The sequence below is a fragment of the Pteropus alecto genome, unplaced genomic scaffold, assembly GCF_000325575.1.
Source record: "Pteropus alecto unplaced genomic scaffold, ASM32557v1 scaffold72, whole genome shotgun sequence".
Classification (NCBI taxonomy): Eukaryota; Metazoa; Chordata; class Mammalia; order Chiroptera; family Pteropodidae; genus Pteropus; species Pteropus alecto.
In genome coordinates this window covers 8724947-8735757 of record NW_006436811.1, presented here as the reverse complement: position 1 = coordinate 8735757, position 10811 = coordinate 8724947, and the positions used below count along the sequence as shown (strand labels likewise).

Genomic DNA, 10811 nt, shown 5'->3' with positions numbered 1-10811 from the left:
GAAAGAGAAGTACTGACCGAAAGATAATGCTAATTAGAGACTGATTTTTTTCACCAGAAATAAGAGGATTCTGGGAGTCCTGACAGCTTTTTTTTTGAGGTTCAGTACAGCAGTGTCTTAGCTGATGCAAGGAGTGTTGACGTTAGCACGATAAACTGCAGTGCTAAGTGTCTGAATCCTCGACTGCCTGAGTTCGAATCCTGGTTCCTTCCCTTATTATCCATGGGACTGTAGTAAAGTTACTTAGTTTCTTTTTATCTCAGTTTTCTCACTTAAAAAGAGAATAGTATAACACCTTCCCCATAAATTTGCTGTGAAGATGAAATGAATGCATACCTGTAAAATGCTCAGAACAGTGCCTGGCACATAGTGTGTGCTTTTTGTATTAGCTTTATTATTACTGTAGTAAATACCACATGTTGTTTTGTTTTTATTCTCACTCAAAAAAGTGGACATTATACTTGCCTGCATGCTAAGTTTAGTTAAAGGAAAAGTTAAAGTGAAACAATGTAATTTTTTTTAAAAAGGCACAAAAAATGCCTTTTTCCCTCATCCCAGTATAGTTTCCAAGGTGGGATACAGGAATTTTGATGCACAAAATTGTACCACGTGGTTTTGATTCTGGAAATTACCACTTTAGGAATGTCAGATTGCTGACTAAATGTAAATCAGAAATTAAGCTGCTATATGTTGCATATATGCACTGACTGTTGAAAACTTTATCTGGACTCTAACTTCTGAATACATATCTTCTCTTATTAAATAAAGCAAGGCAACTTTGCCTTATCTCAGCCACCAAACTGCTTTTTCAGGATGTCGTTTTTTAGTACAAGATAAAGGGTCAATGGTCTGTTATGTAAGTTCTTCCTTTTGGTATATTATTATCTTATATTTTGACTGCTAATTTTTGACTTATTACTTGCCATTAAATTCCAGACATAAGAGGAAAATGTGTCATTTGGCATTTTATTTGGATTACAGAATTTAAAAATTTAGACATTAGGAAATTTTAAAATATGTAAATGTAGGGGTACTTTATGCACTTGCGTTATAGCACATTCCCCCAAAAACAATAACGAAACTGAGATAGGTACTCCTCAGTCTTAGCTGTAGTACTTTGTAAACACTTGATATGTCATTAACAGTGAATTGGAAGGTGATTTTTAAAAGTTGTTTTAATTCCAGCATTAAAATATGAAAGTTTTGGAATCCTTTGGTTTGATTTACTCTAGTTTTCTTTATTAGAGCTATTAAAAGTTTAAGAATACTTTATTAGAGCTACTAAAAGGTTAAGAATATTTGTTGAACTCTTACCTTGTGAGGCATCGAAATAGGTGCTTTTACGTAAGTATTTTATTTAGCTTTCTAGGTTTAATTATAAATTAGATGTCCTTATATAGAACAGGAACAACACTTATCTGGAAAAAAGATGTCTTGTGTTGTTTACTAACACTGTTATTGTTGATAGCTACCAGTGCCATCAACAGCTCAGTCTATACTTTTGGGAAACAGCTGTTAGAACTTTTTGCCAGAAAAAAGTTAAAATTCATGACTAACCAACAAAGGGTTTTAAGAAAGTTGATTTTTTATTTATTTCTGTTACGTCAGCCTAGCCAAATTATTTTTTGTCCATTTTACTTAACCTTCTGAGTTAATGTTTCATATGGTTTTACATTATTAATTCATTCAATAGATATTTATTTGTTCAGTGCTTGCTGTTATTTGCCACTTACTACAGTAGCAGCTAGAAATACACCCATGAGCTGGGCATTTAGCAAATAACTGCCAGTGAGATAGTGTTAGTAAAGTGAAAGTGTTTATTAGACTATGACTATTATTTATAGAACATTTGAATCACAGTTTCTAAAAGAAAAATACTAGAGTTAATACTTTCTAAAGTGGAAGTAACGATGAACATATTTATTCTATATTGCAGGGAGTTTTGAACCATAGATATATATTAGGGTTATAATTTTATACAGGATACTCGACAAGAGAGATTTGACTACATTAAGATATATATATCAACTACGCTTCGGTTTACCATAATACATCATGACAGTTTTTCTTAACCTTAATTTAGCTAAGTAATATTTCCACAACGATTGATGAAGATTAGAAATAACTGAATTACCTGATATATGAGTACATAAAATAAATAAAAATATCACAGGCGGGTGCTGAATTGCAATTCTGACTACTGGTTGCTGCAGTACTGCTGAGTTCCTCTGAGTATCTGAGTGGGGTTGTGACATTTCAAGCTGTTTCATTTCTGACTGAAGTACTGACACTTCTTGACTTCATCGAAAGCCCTGTGCCTACGTTTCTTAGTATCATTACCACCTGTAAATATTAGGATCGTCATCATTCTCTCAGCAAAGCTCAGAGACTTGGAAACTGAAAAAAATAAAATATCCCCACCACTAACAGAAATAATTATTGCATGATGTTCCAGCTGCTAACATATTTAGCCTCGAAAGTAAGTTTGAGTCATAATGATCTTTTACTGGAGATAGGCCTAAGCATTCCTCAGAGTAGTCTTTCCTAGAAAATGAGCAGACTAGCATTTCCACAAAGCAAGGAAAGACATGACATCCCCAACCCCTTCAAAAGTTGGGAAAGGTGATTCTGGGGTTGAACAAGTTAGGGGATTTTTACCATGATCCAACTATTGGTAGCTAACAATTCAGAGACAAATCTTAACAGTCACAGGCAATTAGAAGCTATCTTTATCAGCCTATTCTAGTAAGAACTATAAGGAAAGCTCTTTACGAGCCTTTTATGTAATATTTACATTGTTTGGAACACACTATTAATTTGAGTTTTTTAGCAAAGCATGAGTTTATTGCTTAAGCAACCTTTACTTCTCTGTACACATACTTCTGCTCCTCAGAGTAGAACTTAAAGTGGTGGGCTTCAATGGAATGAGTAGAAACAGGTGAGCTTCTCGTGACTGGGCTGTGGCCTCTATTGCATTTTTCCTAGGATGTGGTGGCCTGGGTGACCAGCATGCCTAGCGACGCATTGCTCCATGTTGCCTGTGGCTTGTGCTTGCCCGTGGTGGTACTTGTGAATGGCTTGTGTTACCATATCATTGTGAAAACCATGTTATGGAGTTCTCTTTACACGTTATATATTTATTTGCTTTTTGCAGTGATGGAGAGGGGAGGAAAAGGACCTCTTCTACCTGCAGCAACGAATCCCTAAACATCGGAGGAACCCCTGTCACCCCTCGCCGAATCTCCTGGCGACAGCGCATCTTTCTCAGGGTTGCTTCTCCCATGAACAAATCTCCCTCGGCAATGCAGCAACAGGGTCTGTATGGTATTCACCGAAAATTACTCCTTCCTAGAATCATACATTAGGGCATGGAATGCAGTGGTTTGTGTACAAAAAGATTTAAGTATTACAATGGAGAAATAACTTCTCTTTCTATATCTGATACAGTAGTTAACTTCTCAGATATCATTAGAACATATTAGACATTCAGTATCTGCTTGTTTAATGAATGAATGAATGAATGAGTGAATTTCTAAAACCAGGAACTAAGTTAGTACTAGAGAATTCATAGATCTTTTCATTATTAGAAAAGTAACATACTTTTTCAAGAGTCACACATAAAACAAAGTGACATAAAAATGTTGAACAATAAGGAAATGGATACAGATACACTAGGCAAATATTAAGCAAGAGAGAGCATGGTTATTTTCTTTGAATATTAGTCTTATTAGAAATTGAAGCAAAAACGTCCATAGGGCAAAGTTAATGTAACAATAAACAAAAATATGTAACAATAATGAGAACACATAATTATACAGCCTTGAGAACTAGATAACAACAGGATTTTTGGCAGAAATAAATCAATAGCTCTCGTGGGAGATTTTACTATATTCCTCCCTGAAAATTAAATACAGAGAAATTACATACAGGTAATATGTGAGAAATACAATGAAACAAGGTTGATCCAATATTTATACAGAAACCTATAGAGAAAATGCATTCATTTTTAGCACACGTGGAAGTCATAAAAATTAATTATGTATTTGGCTACAAAAAAATTTTAAATATCAATCATGATCATTTGTACTGTATTCTTTAATCACAGTGCAAAAAAAAATTAGAGGACAAGTAAAATATTTTAAGTGTTTGGAAACTGAAATCTCTGCTAAAAACTAGAAGGAAGAAAATGCGATCAGAGCCCTACATATCAAAATGAGTGGTATTTGGAGGGCATTTCTAAAATCAAGTAAGCCAGAACTTAATGTGCTAACTATTCAACTTAAGAGGCTAGAAAAAAAGCCATAGAGTAATAAAAAATATTATTTATTAAATAAGGGTAAGAGTTGAGTTCAATTAATAAATTAAAAAAAAAAACAACAACTGATATTGCTAAAGATAAAATTAACTCTGCCTGGGTTGGTTAGAGAGAGCTTCTCAGAAAAGTTAGATATTTATTTAAACTCACTGCTCTTTCAGAAAGAGGAACTAGTCAAGCTCTAGAGTCACTGGAGAGAATTTTGTAGGTCAGAGAATCATGAGAAATTAAACGTGATGAGAGCAGAGGATGGGAGATTGAGGCAAGAGACAGGAAAATTACATGAGACCGGTCTGAAGGGATCTATAGGCTATTCCCAGTATTTGGACTTCATTCTTTGAGATATAAACAACCATTGAAATGTTTTAAGAGACATGATCATGTTTGTTAATAGGAAAATAATTGGCAACAGGGCAAAAGATGGCCTGGAACGGGGGGCGGGGGGGAGAAAATGAGCTACAGGAATTGGGTAAGAGTGTTGCAGGAGGAGTGAGCAGAGGTGCTGAGCCAAGACGAACTCAGAGTTGCTCAGCTGCTTTTCCCTTGACAGATTCTGACATTAGATGCAGATCTTAGGAGATTCCAAATACCTACGCATGTAATCTTTTTGTTTCACACAATCAGAGAATACACATGGGTGAATTGAAGAAGTTTTAGATGCTGGGGAAAGGCCAGGTCATTTTGGAGCACCTCACTTATAGGTCATTTCGTATTGGAAAGAAGAAGTGGTGAAATTGCATATGCTTTCATTTCACTGCGAGGGGGGAAATCTGGAAGGGGAATTCAGTCTAGTGAGTTTACTTAAACTGTTAGTTCCAGAAACTTAGTTACTGGGAAATTGGCTTTGTGAAAAGCTTTAAAGGTGGACTATAGGATGAGAGTGCATTGATTCTAGAGACAACTTCTGTAGTCTGGGTTACTGCTGTGGAATGCCTCTCACTGTTTTCTTCTCCTCAGATGGACTGGACAGGAATGAGCTGCTGCCACTGTCACCTCTTACTCCAACCATGGAGGAAGAACCGCTGGTTATATTCATGTCTGGTGGTGATGACCCAGAAAAAGTTCGAGAAAGAAAAAAATCTGAAGAACTGAGGGCCTTGTGGAGAAAAGCTATACATCAGCAAATTTTGTTGCTTCGAATGGAAAAAGAAAACCAGAAACTTGAAGGTTAGCTATTCGAACAGGGCTAAATGATACGATACTGTTATTTAATGGTATAAGTTAAGACTATCCCTCTGCCCCCCCAAACTCGCACTCATCCTTGGACTATATATGCACTTTTATATGCGCTATATATGCACTAGGCTATCTACCAATTGTAATTATTTCTATTTCGTGAGGTAGTTAAGACACGGGAAAGTCCAGCTTAAGATCTTTGCATTTTGGTTTAATAGATTTAAAATGTCAGATACCTCTAGTGTATTTGGGTAATATAGAATGTAGATAATAAGCCATGTGTATTTGATCATCGATGTATTTATATGACTGAATTGTTATTGTTCATTACTTTTAAAACTCTTAAATATGAAAAAGTAAATTCTCTTGTTTTTGAATATTATTTTTAACTTTCAGGCTAATTGTATTCGTCATAGCAGAAATATGACTATTTCAAATAAATTGTATCCAATTCAACTATCTAATCACATGGTATCAAATTAGAATTCCTATGTTTTGTTACTGCTTTATAAATTTTTTACTTAAAAAGTCATATTCAAATCATTAAATTTATAATTAGATCATTTATAATAGCTCTTTTGCTATTTGTGGTGCTTTATTGCTAAGTTTATGAATGCCAAATGTTTTGGAGTATGTTTTCTAGACTTTAGAATATTGATGCTATTTGCCCCAGTACTTATAGAATCACACACAAGGAGATACACAAATAGAACCAAAATTTATTAATGATATTATCTTGGGCAAATCACTTAACATAGAAGGGCCTTGATTTTTACATTTATAAAATAAAAGATTTAGCTTAAGTGGGCCCTTTAACTTTTAAAATTCTTAGAAAATGTATAATCTAGATTTTTCTCTGATTTGCTTTTATTGTGTTTTCTTCCAAAAAGCTTTTTTAATACAGGTATTCACATTTCTGTGTTCATCATCTATCTTAAGATTCCTCTTACTATACCTATTATTCGATTGTTTTTAATTTTAATGATATATATTTAGTTTACAAGGGCACAATTTATTTTCTTTATTGTTATCTTCTTAGAATGAAAAGTATTAAGATTTTAAATATTCTTAGAAAATAAATCTTTTCTTTAGAATAAAAATGCTATTCATTGCTATTGACATAGCTTTCAAAAGTTCAGTATAATAAGTGGTATGCCCACCCGAACTTCCATAGATTTTTCTAAACGAATTGAATCTATATTGTTGAGCAGTTGGTTATATCTTGAACTAAATCATAAACAGCAAAAGAGGCTGAAAAGAGGGTAACTGTCATCCCTTTAAAGCATTTAAAGTATGAAATTATATTTTATTAACATTTGAGAGTATATACAAATAGAATCTTATATTAAAATTTGAAGGATAGTTTTAGAATCATAGACTATTTGAACTGAAAATGGCCTTAGAGATTATTAAGCACCATTCTTCATTCTGCACCTGTTAGTGACTGGTCGGGGGAGGATAAGGAATTAATGTAAGGTGAAACAGTGACATACTGGCAGAATGAGTACTAAGATTCAGGTTTACTTATCATGGTTCTTGGGCTTTTCCTAGTACACCACAGCATTTCTCAACTATGGGTGTTAATATGAGGAAATGGAACGTTTTAAATACAAATGACTCTGTGTATTCAGAGGTCAATTATACTGTATAAATTGACAGGATAAGAAAGGAGGTGACATTTGGAATATGTGTTCAGAAACCTTTATCAGTTCTATATCTATTTTGTACTTAGGTAACAAAGATAAAAAATAGTTTAGCCCATTAAAATTCTAGCCAATGGATAATCATTTCTTGATGGTCATTTATTCTTGCCTAGTCAACCAGTTGAAGGCTGATATTAAGAGTTCTTACTCAGCAGTTTATCCTCAGGGCCTGCAGCTGGCACATAGTGGTGCTTATTATTTTATTTACTTTTTAAAAATTAATTAATTTTTTTATGGTGACATTGGTTAATGAAATCCAATGTTTCAGCTGTACAGTTTAACAGTAAGGTGCAAATATATATATATATATATATTTACACTGTGCATTCACCTCCCATAGTTAGATTTCTTTCTGTCACCACATATTTGACCCCGCCTTTACCCCGTCTACCTCTCCCTCCCCCATCCCCTATCCTCTGGTAACGACTAGTGTATTGTCCATGTCCATGAGTCTCTGTTTGTTTGTCCTGTTCGTTTGTTGCTTTCAGGTTTATATCCCACACATAAGTGATATCATGTGATTTTCAGCTTTTTCTGTCTGAGTTATTTTGCTTAGCATGATTATCTCGAGATCCAGCCATGTTGTCGCACATGGCAGTATTTCATCTCTTCTTATGGCTGAGTAATATTCCATTGTATATATGTGCCGCAGCTTCTTTATCCAATCATCTATCGTAGGACACTTCAGTTGAATAAATAATCGTCTAGAGAAGGTTTGAGAAGAGGAAAATCTGAGGAAATATTATGCTTTGTTCATTGTGAAAAAAATCATTAGTAAAGTTATATATAGGATTATATTTATTATTAGCTTTGAATCTACTCCTTTAAAAATTATTTGATTATCATGGAGAAATATACAGCAAATACTGAGACGCAAAGCTAAACTGTGTTAGAAAGCCATCTAGTGGTAACCAGGAAAAATATTTTTCCAGTGCGATTTATTTTTTGATTATGTCTGAAATTTTTACTGCCCTGCTTGACTAGCAGTCTTATAAGATATTTAAATTCTTTTGAAAAGTTTTCAGACACACTAAGTAAGGAGTAATACTTGTTCTGCTATTGTTTTTGTGCTGTCGAGGACTTTGGATGCATGACAAAGATTTGTGTTACAGAAGGTAAGATGGGTGAACACTGTGGGCTCTAATGAATACAGATTACTCTGAGAAACTCCTGTTCAATGGAATACGAATGAAAGAAAAAAAATGTGCTTACATGATTTTCCTTCCTTTTCTCTTTTGAAATCGATTATTCAAGAGAAAGACCAAGTCAAGATAGTGGTTGCTTTTATAGGACTTTCTTTTAATGAGCTCTGGGTTTATAGTTTAGACCATCGAATGAGGCAGAATTCCGTATTATTTAAAAAAAATGGAAGTAATGTTAACTTCAGTAGCATGAATTTGTCTCTTTAAGATTATTAAAAATGAACACAGAAGCACATAACTCAGTACTGTTAAGGGCAGTGTTCATAACTCTGGATATAAAAATATATATCAGGTTTTCATGGTCAAATATTTTTGTAATCAAGGTTAGCATGAGGCATTGGTTTCTCAGATATGTCAAATATAAAATATTAACATTTTAATGGTGTTTAAAATGATTCAAGGTGTCACTTCTGAAGCTATCACATTTGTCAGAAAATTGAAATTTATAGCATAGCAAACATGCTTTGTTTTTTATGCGTAGCAGTGTTACCATCTCTAAGATACAGAGTAAAACTTCCTTAGGAAGTTATTTCTGATGTTTTCTTACATGAATAACTCAAAGTTGGAGAACCTTTCATGTATTCTCAATTTTAAAGAGTTTTCTTTTTGAGAAAATGTTAGCTGTTGATTCCTGAAAGTCACTTGGTATAGCTTTACAAATACAGTAAAATGTTAAAAATATCATGTTCTAAATAACCCATCGGTCTAACATGAATGCTCTTGCTTTTCTCAGCAAGCAGAGATGAACTCCAGTCCAGAAAAGTTAAGTTGGACTATGAAGAAGTTGGTGTATGTCAGAAGGAAGTTTTGATAACCTGGGATAAGAAGTTGTTAAACTACAGAGCTAAAATCAGATGTGATATGGAAGATATTCATACTTCTCTTAAAGAAGGTATTGTGGATCATCTTGATCTTTTTTACTTAGAAAAGCTTCAGAAGTTTTTTGATTCATGAAGCTCAGGCGTACTTCTATCTTTGTGCTTTGCTTATAAAAAAAAAAAAAAAAAGAGGAAAGTAATTTGTTTCTGCCAGCAGTCAGTGACTCAGTTGGTAAGAAATGGTGCAATAGAGGGACTGTCCCTGAGGAGATAGCAGACACCTTTTCTGTAGCTGTTCCTGCCTCCTCCAGCTACTCACAGCTCTGTGTTGTTTACCAAGAAAGGAGCTTATGCATTAGTACAGATCTTTGATCATAAAAACGATTAGACTTCAAAAAAGAAAAATAAACATCAAATTTGACTCATTTCTATCATTTGGTCAAAAATATTTATATACATACAGGCATATGTATATTCACCAACATGCATGTGTTTATTTATATAGAATTATATTCTTATTAGTTTCCCTTCCATCTATTTATTGTTTCAATTATTTCAGAAAAATTACTTTTATTTAGCCATTATATTACATTGCTGCACTGCCATATACAGTGACTAAACATCTAAAGTTTAAAATTAAAACTAACATGAATTCTTTGGGTTTATTTCTGTGACCCAGAATAAATATATTAAAATGAGAATCTTTATGGCCTGCATAAACTGGGTGTAAAATAAAAATCCAAAAATATCCAAAGAAACCTGATAATGAATTTTGTTTTAAAACCTTATGATGAGTAAAACTGTTGCAGAGGCAAGTTTAAATTAATATTAATTTTGTAAGATGCAACATTTACAAGCCTAATATACTGGTGTTTTCCCTTAAAGATATGGAAATCCTAAAGATTTTCAATGCATGCATTATTCGGGAAACAAAATAGTGGTTAAGAAAATGAGTGCGAGGTGTAGATTACACCATTCTTTGGTATGGCTTTTAACGATGTTTTAAGGGTGCTCGTCTTTCCATTTCTTAGAGGGTACACTTTAAACTTCCGAGCTCTATACCCAAGGCCCTCCACAGTCCCTCCTCCTTCATCTCTCTGACCTCACCTTCTGCCTCTCTCTGCCTCGTATCAGGTGCTCTGGAGAGACCGAACTACTGAGTCCCTACGTGTCCCAGGTCATTTCTCATGCGGAATGCTGCAGTCCTTACTACACTCCTTTTCCTTAACTTTCTACCTGCTCCCCGTTTCCATCGGTTTTTGTTTTCATCCCCTTTTTCTTCCTCCTCCTTTCTCTCCCCTTTACTCTGCCCCTGTCTGAGTGTTCACACATTCCTCCTCCTGCAGTGACCGTAGCCCACACTCCCAGCCTAGAAAATCCTATTATCCTTCAGCTCTCAGTTCAAATAACGATTTCCTCAGAAATAGTATGCTCTTCCTGACCCCCGACCAAAAGGAATTAATTTTGCTTTATGATTCTTTCTCATGATTCTTTCTCTTTAATTGTGCTTATAATTTTTAATCTTATATTTATGTATATATTTGTTTAATGTTTTACTCACCGCCACTACTACACTTAGCATCTAAGACAGCATCTT

General features: G+C 34.2%; 1 protein-coding gene across 3 annotated transcripts in view; it reads left to right on the top strand.

Annotated features, from left to right (window-relative positions):
* TBC1D4 (TBC1 domain family member 4) overlaps positions 1-10811 on the top strand; it is a 170448-nt gene that overhangs the window by 142380 nt on the left and 17257 nt on the right. For all 3 annotated transcript variants that reach the window (XM_025048196.1, XM_006913789.3, XM_015590908.2), the window contains 3 exons: positions 3155-3315; positions 5273-5482; positions 9130-9288. In XM_025048196.1, coding sequence (XP_024903964.1) covers positions 3155-3315; positions 5273-5482; positions 9130-9288 — 530 coding nt within the window. The remainder of the gene's footprint in view (positions 1-3154; positions 3316-5272; positions 5483-9129; positions 9289-10811) is intronic.